Raw genomic sequence first — 13,471 nt, 5'->3', positions numbered from 1 at the left:
CCCTTACGGGGAGGGGGCCTCTGGGGGTGTGGCTCGAGTCGCTCACGAAAATTTGGGGTAACTTCATTCGGTTTTTGTCTTTTTTTTTTTTTCTTCAGGTATCTCAGAGGCATTATTTCAGTCAGAAGTCTTCTCTGAATAAAAGCTGCTCTTGCCGAGCGAGCAGTAAGACCTGCCCCGCCTCCCCAGTCGGGCTCTTCAGGCGGATCGTCTCTGCCACCGCCTCACGACCGGGGACCGGCGGGCTGCGGGTCTCTCGGGCCACGTGCGGCCCTTCACCCCGGGGCCCCGCGCCACGCTCGGCGCGGCCGCTAGAGGGCAGCTCGGCGTTGCAGTTCTGCCGAGCCCTCTGGTGGCGCCCGGGGGAAGCGTGGCTCTCGGTTTAGCAAAGATGGTGTGGAGCACCAGGTAGCGAACTGTAAAGGCCTGGTGCTCAGCTTCCTTTTCTTAAGGACCATGGCAGAGTCTCAGTTGCCGTCTTCCGATGAGTTTCCCGTTCTCTCAGGATCACCCTTGCTTAGGTGGGGCCATCATTCTCTCTTGGCGAGGTAAGAAAATAGAGCCTGGGACTTGGCAACTATCCCCCCATGCTTACCCACCTCCTCCATCTTTCCCATGGCTAAAGAGCTCGTAGAGGAACATTAAGGGTTTTCAGTAGAGTAGCTCAGTTGCAGTATGGCGTTCAGGCTCTGAAGTTAAATTTTCAGGACCAAATTCCAGCCCCTCGCACTAACTGGGTAACCACATTATATTATGTAGCCCCTCGCCTCATCTGTCAAATAATACCTACATGCTATGGAAGGTGCTAGTCCAGCACAGCGAACGTGTTCAATAAATGGCAGCCATCTTTATGCTTCTTCAAAAAGTCTGTACAGTGCGTGGGGTACTTGTCAATAGGAAAACCCCTGTCTTTACAGGCACAGGCAAAATGCATTCTCTTAATAAGTTGAAAGCGGAGGAGGACCTCAATGGAAAAGAGCGTTCGTTCATGGGATGCAATCAGTGCAATGGGCATTTGGGGCACCCAGGGGTTCCAGAGGCCTGGACCCTCCCAGAGGAGCTGTGTGAGGTGCACAGTTGTCCTTCTTGCACCCTACACCATTAGGTGCAAGCCTTCTGGGTGAGGCTGGGCTTGAAGTCTGTGAACCAGGCCCTGGGGGAGCGGGGTAACTGGACAAATGCAAGTTTCAGACCCAGCCAGGGAACTGGGCATTCCAAGGCCAGCTCAGTCATGCCTGTCAGATTTGTCATCCATGGGGACTCTACAAGGTGGCAGGGTGTCCCAGGCCCAAGTCCAGGCCCAGCAACAAAGGGGCCAGAAAAATCAGACAGGTAAAAACCCCCACAGAAGGGCTCGGAGCCGAAGGGCTGCTAACCATCGCAGGCCCAGGGAAAGGTCAGCCCCAGCCGAGCAGCTGTTGCATCTGGTGCCAGGGGCGCTTGGCTGTTGCCTTCTGCACCAGGCGGCCTCCCTGACCGGCCCTACCTAGAGCAGCCAATGACTGTGTTCTTAAAGGGGACTGGCTCCTTGGCAGCAGGCAGCCTCGTCTAGAGGGCAAAGCCGATCTGTATGAATGGAAAAGGGGGAGTGGTGCAGAGGGTGTGTGTGTGTGTGTGTGTATGTGTGCGCGCGCGGGGGCGGGGAGGGAGGGGGTTCAGCTGGCTGCAAGGCAAGGAGCTCGTGGCTGAAGCCTCAGCCTCCATGTTGTGTGTGAGTACTCCACGCGTTTCTTTGGGAGACAGGCAGGGGCCTGGGCTGCCAAGGGACCCTGACAAGCCTTGACTTGAGCTCAGCCTGGGAGCCCGGGGTGGCGTCGGGAGCGGTCTAAACGGTGGTGCAGGGAGGGCCTGCCTAGCCAGGGGGTGTGGGGGGTGGCGGAGGTGCGGGGCCACGGCAGGAGCAAAGGCACGAAGGAAGGATGAATCTGCTGCGCGCCCAGGATGGCATGGAGACTTCCCTGATTGGAGCCGGGAGTTCTTGCAGGGGGATGAAGGCAGCTACGATTGGATAGCTCAAGTGGGGCCAGATTTGGAGGGCTTTGAATGCCCGACCGAGCAGCGCTCAAGCCAGCTCCAGGCTGGCGATTTCCGCTCGAGACCCAATTACCTAAAGGGGTGGTGAATGCCCACGCGTGCTCAGCGTTGGGGCGCGCGCGCGCGTGCGCTGGTGGGGGAGGGGGGAGAAAACCAGCTTATCCTCCTACCTGCTCCAGGGTCCCTGGTGGACCGAGGGAGGAACTAATCCTTGCTCGTCGCCCAGGGAAGGGGACAGCGTTTGGATGAATCTCACTTGACCTGCTTCGAAGATATAACACCTCCCCCCCTCCATACCCCTTACCCGCCAAGAAAAAAAAAAAAATTCCCATTTCCACGCCAAAGATTATTCCATGCGGTTCCTCCTCCTCCTCCTGCTCCTCGCCCAAGTGGTCGCTCTCCGGGCCTCGGCCACCAGCGCGGCCGCTGCCCTGCCCCTGTCCCCGTGCGCCCCCCGCCCGGCGCCCCGCTCCGTAACCCGCACAGCCCGGTCCACGCCCCCCCACGGCCGAGCGGTAGGTGTTGTGCCGTCTGCGCCGGGCCGCAGTGCGGCTGCGCGCACTGGGCTGCCTCCGGGGCTGGCAGGGCAGCGGCGGCGGGGCCGGGAGCGAGCGGCGGCGGCGTGGGGAGTGGCGTGGAGCGGAGCCTGGGGCTGCAGCGGCGCGGGGAACACGGAGTCGGGAGCCCCGGGGGCGAGGAAGGCAGGCTGGGCCGCCGAGCGCCTGAGCAACCGTTCTTGGATTTTGGGGGTGGGGGGAGGCAACCTGCCTCCCTCAACACACTTGGTCTTCAGACGCCCCCTCCTCAACCCCCTCCAGCCCCGGCCGCTGACGGGAGAAGGCGGCGGCGGCGGGGGGCTGAGGGGCGCCGCCATGCCTCTCCCGCGGTGAAGCGCCCGGCCGTGAGGAGCCGCTCGGTCTCCCCGGTGATGTCCCCCAGGCGGCAGGCGAAAGCGACTCACTCGAGCCCTGGGGTATAGGCCTAGCTTATCCAGCTTCCTTCCTCCTCCTCCTCCTCCTCCTCCCCTCCCCCTCCTCCTCTCCCCCCTTTCGTCCTCCCCCTCCCCGTGTCTTCCCTCACCCTTCCCCGCGCCCCCATCTTCCCTCCCTCCCACCCACCCACCCCTCCAGCAGCGATGGCAGAGGAACAACAACAGCCGCCACCGCCGCAGCCTGATGCCCATCAGCAGCTTCCCCCCGGCGCCCCCAACTCGGGGGTGGCTCTGCCAGCCCTTGTGCCCGGGCTGCCAGGGACAGAGGCCAGCGCGCTGCAACACAAGATCAAGAACTCCATCTGGTAAGAGGATCCTCCATCGCCCAGGCACATTGCTGCTGCAAAACGGGCGGGGGGCGGGCGGAGAGCGCAGCCGGAGGATGATGCCTTCATTCAAAGTGGGTTTCCAGACTCGGGTGCATCTGTGCAGGACCTCGGGAGGCGTGGGGACTTTGCATCAGCCACTGGTTCTCCTTAGCTCGAAAATGCTTTTATTTCCCCCTGCTTCCGTGGGAGTGCAGATACCCAAGTTATTTGTGCTTTTCTCCATCTCTCTTTCTCTCTCATAGTGGAAGAAGACTATGGGTGAAAATTAAGTCATGTTGCATGATGGTAGCAAGGATTTGGGACTGGGCATGCGAAATGTGTTTCCTCCTTTTGCAGTCATAGAGAGGAGGAAGTGTATTGTGAATGTTCACCAGACAGACATCGTGCGTAAGAATATTAATATGCAGCACAAAACCTAATGTGCCTCTGCCTTTCAATGGGGTAAAGGCTGCTCTTGTTGTTGTTTTTCTCTTTGATTTGGCTCTTAAATTTTCCTTCCAGGGAGTTTATTCTTTGCGTTGGTTGTGAGAAGAGTGTTTCTTGGGTATAAAATATTTTAAGATAGTAGTTTAAGCTGTAAAATGATTAGGAAAAAATTAAAAGGAGGGCATAAATGTTTTGCTAGTTCCTGTATTTTCAAAGAAGCTCTCAGTGAAATATTCTTCACAATTTCTGGACTTTCTTGTGGGAGAATTTCCAGTTTTTCAGCTTCAGGTTGAACTCTTAAAGACTGGTGGCCGTCCTTTAATAATTAAATACACCGAGTTAAGTCATCCTCCGGTAGAGCCATTGCAAATATATTTTGAACGTGAACTTACATCGTTTTATAGGACTCTCTGTTAGGTGATTTAAAAAAAAAATAAGCGTAGCACTATTTTTAAAATGGAAAGGAGTATCTGGTATTTGGCCTAAGACCATGCTTTTAATAGAATCTTAAAAATAGAATTAAACGTGATGCAAAAAAAAAAAAATAAAAAGCTTTGATTTTAAAAATGAAATCTTGCAGATCCATCAGATATGACTATCTGAATATCGAAAGTCCTTATGTTTATATTGAATTTTTAAAAAGCATGCATCAGAAAGCATGGCATGGCATGTATAATATCGACACATTGAGGAACAGGTTTTAAATTCAAAATGAAGGTTGCTTAGACATTAATTTTCATTATTTCCTTGGCATGCATCCATGTTGTCAGGATGCTAATATGAAGTAGGTCAGTGCAGGCTTAAATAATCTCATTCAGCATAGTCGTTGGTAGTTGAATGTCTTGCTTTCAGTTTTAATATTAAAATGAAATTTCAGAATTTTAAAGGAGAAGATTTTTTTGGCTTTGACAGTAGTCATGTGGCAATTTGAATAGGTCAGACATAAATGATTTTGTGTGTGTAGAAAGAGAGAGAGAGAGAAAGCAGCCTATTCTTGCATGGATATTCTCACCCCTTTTGCAGCTATTGCTTTAAAGAAGAAATGGTTCATTTCCTGTTCACCATCGAGGTTCCCACAAACCTGGGGTGTTTTTTCCCCCTGTTAACATGATGTAACTTATGTCTCTGAAATAATCATTAAATTGAACTAAGCTCGTTGATTTTCCCATTCATATAAGGGACATGCAAGTAAAAGGACCAAAACCTTTCAGAAAGGCAAATTTAGAAGCCAAATTAGCACATAAGTTGTACTTTAATATATTAAGAGAGAAAGGAAAGGAATTTTTAGTTCATACCTTTAAAGTAAGAGTGAGTTGGTTTGGCACCTTTAAGAAGTATTTGGACAATGATGAGAGTGGAGTGTTTTCTTTAGTAAATCATATGATTTAATTATTCTTTAATTAATAATTGGTATTTACCCATCCATTACAACTTAACTGTGCTAATATTTGACTTGAGCAAAACTTCAGATGTGCTGTGCACTTCAGTGTTTGATCCTTGCTCTGAAAAGCTAATGAGCAACAAGCAATTCCAAAAATGTACAATTTTATATATGTATTTTAAAATTGTGGTGACCCACTTCTTAGTATTTTATTTTCAATTTTGTGGAAATCTTATTTCACAGAAATGGTTTGTTTATGTGGCTTGTTTATATTATATTTAAAATTTCAGAATAAATATGAGTGAATAATAAACATCAAAAGGTGTATTTTAATCTAGAGTCTCATGTTACCTCTTCCACAAAACTGACTTTAGATTGTATATCAACTGACCTTATAAAATAAAAATATTAAAAAATCAAAACTCCTTTACTACCATCCTCCAGGAAATGGTATGCATACATTTAAATTTAAATCATTTTTAAGATATTGCAATTCTTTAGATATTTCACTTCACTTGCTTTTAGGCAGTAAATCTTATGGCCATTATTTTTATCACCTGTTCATGACCTGAGAGTACACTTTTTGTACTACTTGCCAGGTCATCTTCTGGCACTATTGTTGATAAAAATTTAAAACTAAAATCAGAAGAAAGCATATGGCAACTAAAACTTATCAAATGGATTTTACATTTAGGTTAATCACAGTTTCTAAATTACTGGGCTTGGAGATCACAAACAAGTCTGTGCTTGTCCTCCCACTCTACAAATACAAATATAGTGTGTGATGTAGGCCTGTGGCTGGACAATGAGTTATTTATTATCTCAATTCATAATTAATTTATTCTGTTTATTAAAATGAAAATTCTATTTGATAAAAATATTCCATTGTAATTGCAAGTATTAGATGAGACTTTGAAAAAGAGATTAAGTATTCAAAGTTGAAACCAAGGTTTTTAATGCAACTACAAACTATATGTCTTAAGAGTTAGAAATATAAAAAAATAGTTAGAAATATGATGTGTTTAAGTGGCAATTCTAAGAAAATAGACCCTGCTAACCAGATGGTGTTGTTATGTTTGTGTGAGATGTGTTTGAAGAGGTTCAAGTGAGGTTCAGCCTTACATTGACCATCCTCACTCCCATTCCAGAGACAAAAGAAGCCTATTACTTAGACTCCTCAATTGAAGAGAGATCTGTTTGTTGAGGTCTGCTTTTCTTCATATTATTTTTATTCATTTATTTAGTATATTTAAGTGAGAGAGCATTTCACTGTTGGCTCATTGCCCGAATGATGTCAATAGCTGGGATTGGTGTGGGCCGAAGCCTTTAGTTAGGATCAGCCAAGCTCTCCACCATGAGAGGCCTAGGTAATCCAGTTACTTGGGTTGTCTTGCATGGCCTTCCATGGTCTGCATTTGCAGGAAGCTGGAGTCTTAACCCAGAGCCAGCTCTCTGCCCTAGGTAGCCTGATGAGGAGTGTGGCAACTTAACTGCTAGGCCCAGACACCTGCCCCGGGAGTTTTTTTTAATCCTAAATGTGCTGTCAGAATATAACTTGTATTTTCTAAGCAGTAGAATTCTAAAATACACTTTTTTGTTGTTTTAAGAAAAAGAAAACCAGTGACCCATGCCTTGTTTTTTTCCTAAGCGGTCTTGCACTGGTGACCTAAAACAAGGACACAGACCAACCTAACTGCAAATTTCAACTTAGGTTGCACTGCTTTTTTGTTCCTTGAAGCAAGTATGAAAGCAAGTATTTCTCTTCTGTCTCCCAGTGTCTTCATTATTGGAACAAAAGAGAAGAAATTTTATGCTTAAACAGCAACAAAAAAAATTTGCCAAGCACTTTGCTTTTTCTTTTGGAAGATGGTGATAGAATAAAATTGGTATGGGAAAAAAAACAGGATAGAAAAAATCATATTAGCAAACCCTCTGCCTATTTGCGATTATGCTTAAGAGTTGATCATACTGTGGCTCCGGTTGTGGCTAAAGATAACTTTTGCAGCACCAGCACCCCACCTGGGTACCAGTTCGAGCCCTGGTTGTTCCACTTTTGTTCCAGCAACCTGCTTATGGAGGGAGTCCTTGGGCCCCTGTACCCATGAGGGAGACCCAGAGGAAGCTCCTGGTTCTGGGCTTTGGATCAACATAGCTCCAGCTATTGCTACCATTTGGGGAAAGAACCAGCATATGGAAAACCTCCGTCTCGCCCCTCTGTAACTCTGCCTCTCAAATAAAATAAAAATAAGTCTTTTTTATTTTTAGAAAAAGAATGAATTATATTTACATGGCTAGGAATGATTACCATATTTGCAATTAGGTTATAAATATAGATAATAATTTAGGAGATATTTAAAATAAATTCTGATATTTTATTATTGGAGATATTGTAATACTATATTTACTTGACAGGTTTAGGGAATCTTAGAGTTTTAAAATGTAACACTGTGTTTAAAGACAGACATGATGAAAGAAGCATCACTGTTGTACGCATTGTTTGGAAAGAAACAAACAATGCCATCGAAGCTATAGAGTTTCTCTGGTTCATTGTCAGAGCCTGGAAGCACTGATAGGGTCAGAGTTCCTTGTCTTTATTCAGTCCTTAAGGCATACAAACTTCTGAATGTACAATTGAGAGTCAAAATTACAACTGAAGCAATCTATATGGTCCTGAGACAGATCACATAATACGTAGATATTTATTGACATCTTAACAAAACAATCATTCAACTTGGGCTTAGATTCAAATTTAGAAAATATCCAACAGACCATACAGATTGCTTCAATTGTAAGTTTCCAGTGATGGTACCTTAAGCAAAGTGTGTTGAACCATAAGGTTTACATAGTGATGCTATGTTAGACCTGATTCCTGTCTCCTGCCCTGTAACTCAGACTTCTTGCTTTGTTCTTGGTTCTGGGTTGGGTATTTTATTAGCCCTGTCTGAGAAATGGTTATTGTTCCTTCAACTGCAATGAAAAGCATTTACTTTAAACCTTACAGCTTTAGAGCTTGTTTTAACCACAATTTTGTGCTCATTTTGGCTGTGAAAATAAAGACTGGTACATCAGTTAGTTTTCATAAGTGTTTGGGTAGTTGATTGACAGGCTATCAACCCAGAATTTGGCCTGTCTTCTATAGCAGATATACAGATGACCTGTCTATAACAGGGCCAGCTGGGATGCTTGTGCCCCAACCCCAACTGGTTCTGATTCTGCAAAGAAGGCAGCTTCTTGCTCTCTTAGTATTTGGAACAGGTAAAATCTTCCGTGTTGACTATAAAGGCAAGTTAAGCAATTTCAAGCCCATTGTTTTTCTGGTCTTATTAATTTAGGTAATGGATAAGTGTGCATATAAATAACCAATCAATTTGCTATCTGTTTTGGGTGGTGCCTTGAACACAGAACATATTTGGCTTCCACCTCAGTATTAGTTTTTGTCTTATTGGAGAAAATGAGCTTGCTAGTGGTAGAAAACAAGTACCTTATTTCTTATCAATGCTGTTGAAAAACATGTTTTGAATAAAAGCTCACATGAATTTTGTTTTTATATTACAAAAGTAAATGTGCAGTGATATTGTATAAGTGACTATTAAAACAAGCATCCTCACTTATTTAAATTGGAACATTTCACGTCAGAGCAGTTTGTAAGCACTCATCTGAATATTTGCTGTATTCTTGCACAGAGTACTATGCTGGAGCCTGGCATTTGAGGAATGCTCATTCACTTGTAATATTAACCTTGCAGAATTAATCTGAGCAAAACTGTGCAACAAAAGTTCTCTCGTATTCTGAGAGGGCACCAGAGAAAGAAGTGAAATATGAATGTCAAAGTAGGCATTCTGAGAGAAGTGGACCCTCGTTTTCTCGTGTACAGAATGAGAGGGTTATACTCCATGACCTTGTGGATTTTTTTAGCTTAAATATCTATGACTGTGTTACTGAAGTAATGTTAACAACAAATTTAAAATACGTATAAACTATCTCATAAGCACAGTGAAATACATAAACTTATTACAACAGAGTGTTTTCAGTTGTCAGAGTATTAGGATTAATCAGTGTTCCTTGTTTCCTTGTGCAACAGTTCTGTTATATGAGATTAAGCCTGCAAATATTTATTGGCCATATATTACCTTAAGCACTGTTGTTTATTATGCAGAAATATGCAAAATTATGCAATAATCCAGGCTTAAGGTGGGAATTATTTCCTGGTTGCTGGTAGAAAGATTACAGCCAAGGAATTATTTGTGTGTTGCTTTTGTTCTGTTTTCCTTATAAAGATGGGTTAATAAGTAAATGTACCTTTATATATATCTATGTTTATAAGGTAAAGGCAACTTTTCCTTTTAGAAATTACTTATGTATTAGAAACACAGAGATATAAATAGATGCAGATGAGCAGAGCTCCTGCCCACTGGTTCACTCTCCACATGTCTGCAGTGGCAGGAAGTGGACCCAGGTAAAGAGAGACTGGGAAGTGGATGCAGCTCTCTCATATGTATTGGGATCCTTGGTATTTTCACCATCCTTCTTGGGATCTGCCTTCCAGAGACTCCTTAGGCAGGAAATGGAGTCATGGGAGCTGAATGTGGATATTGGATACAGGTGCTTTCCTAGATATGCTAATCTAGAACCATATCCAACAGGAACCCTTTTCTGGAGTAAGTCTCTAATACTTTAAGGCAGTAGTGAATGTCCTACTGTAACTGTGATTAAATATACAAGAAAGACTGTGTTCATTTTAGAATAATGTTTAGGGTTGAGTGTCATGACTGTTTCTCTTGTAGAAATAGACACATTGAGTAATTGTGACAGAATGTCTTGGATAATTACAAAGAACAAGGATGGGCATCTACTCCACAACTCTGACCAAAGTAGACCACTTTTATCCAGCGTGTCCATTTCCACCACTCTGTATATTTAATCTTTCGGTTATTTTTCTCCTGCTTTCTGGAAGATTCTGCATGCTGAGTCTGAATTGATTAGTAATGCCTGCAAAAGATTTAGGAATGGAGAGTAGTGATATGCATGCCCTGTCATTTCCTCTTTTTTTTTTTCTTGTTGAAACCATTGATTTTTAGAATTGGATCTTATTTCATTTATAAACCTTTAAGACCATTCATTCCAAGATTCTCTTGGAATGTAGGAGACACAGGAGCTGTTCTGTTGCCTTTTGTTTATGCCCAGTTTTCAGATACAAGTTGAACATGGAGAGCACTTGGGTTTGTGCTTCTCCTCCCCCTTTGTGGCCTTTCAGTTTGAGTACTATGCTGTCCAACAGCTACAGAACGAGAATAGGGCCCACAGTATGATGTTGAGTTACAGTCTCCACTATCCCTGTTCTCCCTCTCATTATCTTGTTTCTCTGCTTTTGCCTTTTTGCTGCTAAACAATCTATCTTCCTTCTTCCTTCCTTCCTTTTTGCTTATATTGTGTCTCATTTTAGTATCACTAGACATTGCCTAATGGGCCTTTTTTTTTTCAGTTCCCTGGGAACAAAGATATGAGTGGTGTAATTTAATTTTTCTTATTAATTTAGATTGGTCTTATCTGAAATTAGTCCATATTAGTTTTTATTGGAGTTAAGTGAAACATTCTCATTTTCTCAGTATGTAAAGTTCATAGGAATTCAGAGGCTGAACATCCCTGAAAACATTCTGCTTAATCAAAGTAACCTGTAATATGACAGTACAATGTTACTTACATACTGGGAGACTAAGAAATACCCATTATTTTCGAAATCCTTATGAAACTTTGTAAGTGGAAAGGGGCGGTCTTTAGCCTGTTTATGTGTTTCATGGCCTTGTAGGTATATGCAAAGGTATATGCCTCCTATTACCAAGGCTTTTTAACTTATTTAACATCTGCTACATAAATGCCATAGAAAAATTAACCAGACATTAATCCCAACCTTCAAAATATTGATTTCTGTTGGTAGATGTATACATGTATCATCAGTTGAATTCTGAGAAAGGTTTTGTTAAACATAATAAGGGCCTAATTGTTAGTATAAACAAATACAGAGTTAGATGAAAGAGGGAATCAAGGCAGAGGGCGTAGGATTTTTATTACTAAACTTAGTAAAATCCTTGAAATTATCCTCTTTAAAAAAAAAAAAAGCTCACATTGTTTTTTTTTCCTTAAAACCAACAGTAATGTCTTCTTGCCCACCATATTGTTGTCAACTCATTCATTCGATTTCAAAGGCTGAAGTAATGTAACCTCATACAGTCAGTTTATTTCTTAGCATTCAACATCTCTCCAAGTCCAGTAACTCACGGCTTTCCATGTCACGGAGTTTTGTGCTCCTACTTCTGTGTCTGTTTTGTATTTCTGTTAAGTCTCCACTTCCTTGTCTCCAAATCCCACGTGGTCTTACGTTAAATATGTTTGAAGTCATAGCTCAAGTCATTGTACTCTGAAACAGCCTTCTACTTCCCACCTGGTGACAGTTACTAGGGTGTATCTTCTTTTGTTTCCTGCCTTTTCAGAGGCTATTTCTTTCTTTTTTTTTTCCCCCTGCATATGGGACACTTAAAAACCTTTGCAGAACATTACAGAATTTTTGAAACTCATGTAAACTTTTCATAACAGGTTTTCCATGAATGTTTTGAAATACCCTTATGTTCGTTTTTCTGTATTTGATGTATTTAATGTGGGAATTTTCTCCACAACTTGTTAAACTCATGGTATGTTTTACAGGATGGAGAACTTATACATTGTTTTGGTTTCCTGTTTGTTTGTTTGTTTGTTTTAATTCTGCATCCTGGGCAGTTTGTTAGACACTGAGCATGAAATCAAAGGTGTAACCAGTATTGCCTGAGTGATGGGAAGAAGAAATAGTGATAGTTGCTATAGAAATAAGTAGAATAACTGCAAACAGAGGCAGAGTCAGTGATTTTAAAGATCATGTTGAAGAATCAGAACTAGCCATTTAGTAAGAGTTTAATTTCTACTACTCTCATGTCTTTTTTGTATATTTATATTAAAAAATAATGTGTCTGCAAGAGGCATTGTATCCGGCATATAAAAACTGATGGAGCGGACAACTCCTGGAGTTCAGCTGCTGCTCCTCATTCAGGATACAATGACTTTCTGTTAGTTCTGTTGGCTGATTAATTATTCTGTCTCAGCTAGCTTCTAAGAGATAAACATGAGATTTTGAAGAACTGTGAACATTAGATTGGAGACCATTTCCTTAAAGTTTTGTCCTGGTGAAGGGTTTGAGTTGATTTTTTTTGAAGACCAGATCCAAGGCAAAGGTCACTGAGCTATGACCAAAACCTGAAGGAAGATAGCAGGGAAAAATCTGGGAGTGAGGATAAATAATGAGAGAGGGAGATTTACCAGGAGGCATGGTGGGACTGTCTGAAATAGGAAAACCATCCTGAAGGCCTGAACCGTTTCAGTCTCGTTAAACATACTTCCTCAGTTGCAGAACCTTCCTGCACCTTTTTCCTATGGAGTGGGGATATTTGATAATTTTGTGTTTAAAAATGCTTTCTATTTTAAATTGGTATTTTATACTAATTGGTATACTCTTGGTATTTTATACTATGCCACTTGGCCTGTGAGAATAGTAGTTCTCATGTTATGGTGATGCTAAGCATCACCTGGGAACTTGTTAGAAATGTAAATTTTGGGCCCAGTGTGATAACATAGCATAGTGGTTAAGGTCCTCGTTTTGGACGCACCAGGATCCCATATGGGTGCTGGTTCTAATCCCAGCAGCTCCACTTCCCATCCAGCTCCCTGCTTGTGGCCTGGGAAAGCAGTCAAGGACAGCCCAGGGCATTGGGACCCTGCACCTGCATGGGAGACCCGTAAGAAGTTCCTGGCTCCTGGCTTCAGATCGGCTCAGCACCAGCCATTACACTCACTTGGAGACTGAATCATGGGACAGAGAATCTTCCTCTCTATTTCTCCTCCTCTCTGTACATCTGCCTTTCCAATAAAATAAATAAATAAAATTTTAAGAAAATTATAAAAAAAAGAAATGTAAGTTTTGGTCCTCGGTCGGATATACAGGAAATTGAGGAGATATGGTCAGCATTGTTGAGGCTAACTAGTCCTACAGGTGATTCTAATTCTCCAGTTGAAGATTGGCAGTCACTTGATTAAAGGATTCATTATATAAGAAAATAGCAAATTAAAGTCCTGTGTGACAAAGCTTCACTAGTCTTAATTTTGAAAACTTCAGGTTGAGTTAATAACTTATTTTCCACACATTTTGAATGTCATTCTGGTGTATCTTCATTTACATTGTATTGTAAGTAAAAACTTTTCTACTAAGCTGAAATCTATTCCCACTGT

General features: G+C 42.8%; 1 protein-coding gene across 2 annotated transcripts in view; it reads left to right on the top strand.

Moving 5' to 3' along the window:
* Positions 1–2,673: 2,673 nt before the first annotated feature.
* Positions 2,674–13,471, top strand: part of RFX7 (regulatory factor X7) — a 119,460-nt gene continuing 108,662 nt past the window's right edge. Inside the window, exons 1-2 of one of the 2 annotated variants that reach the window (XM_040969868.1) lie at positions 2,674–3,007; positions 3,168–3,330. In XM_040969868.1, coding sequence (XP_040825802.1) covers positions 3,170–3,330 — 161 coding nt within the window. In that variant the 5' untranslated portion in view covers positions 2,674–3,007; positions 3,168–3,169. Of the gene's footprint in view, positions 3,331–13,471 lie in introns of both variants that reach the window. The other variant, XM_040969867.1, reaches the window with a different exon arrangement.

Source organism: Ochotona curzoniae, unplaced genomic scaffold (genome assembly GCF_017591425.1).
Source record: "Ochotona curzoniae isolate NIBS_2020 unplaced genomic scaffold, NIBS_Ocur_1.0 scaffold_4701, whole genome shotgun sequence".
Taxonomy (NCBI): Eukaryota; Metazoa; Chordata; class Mammalia; order Lagomorpha; family Ochotonidae; genus Ochotona; species Ochotona curzoniae.
Note: the sequence above shows the minus strand (reverse complement) of the source record. Positions and strands in the feature narration are given on the sequence as shown.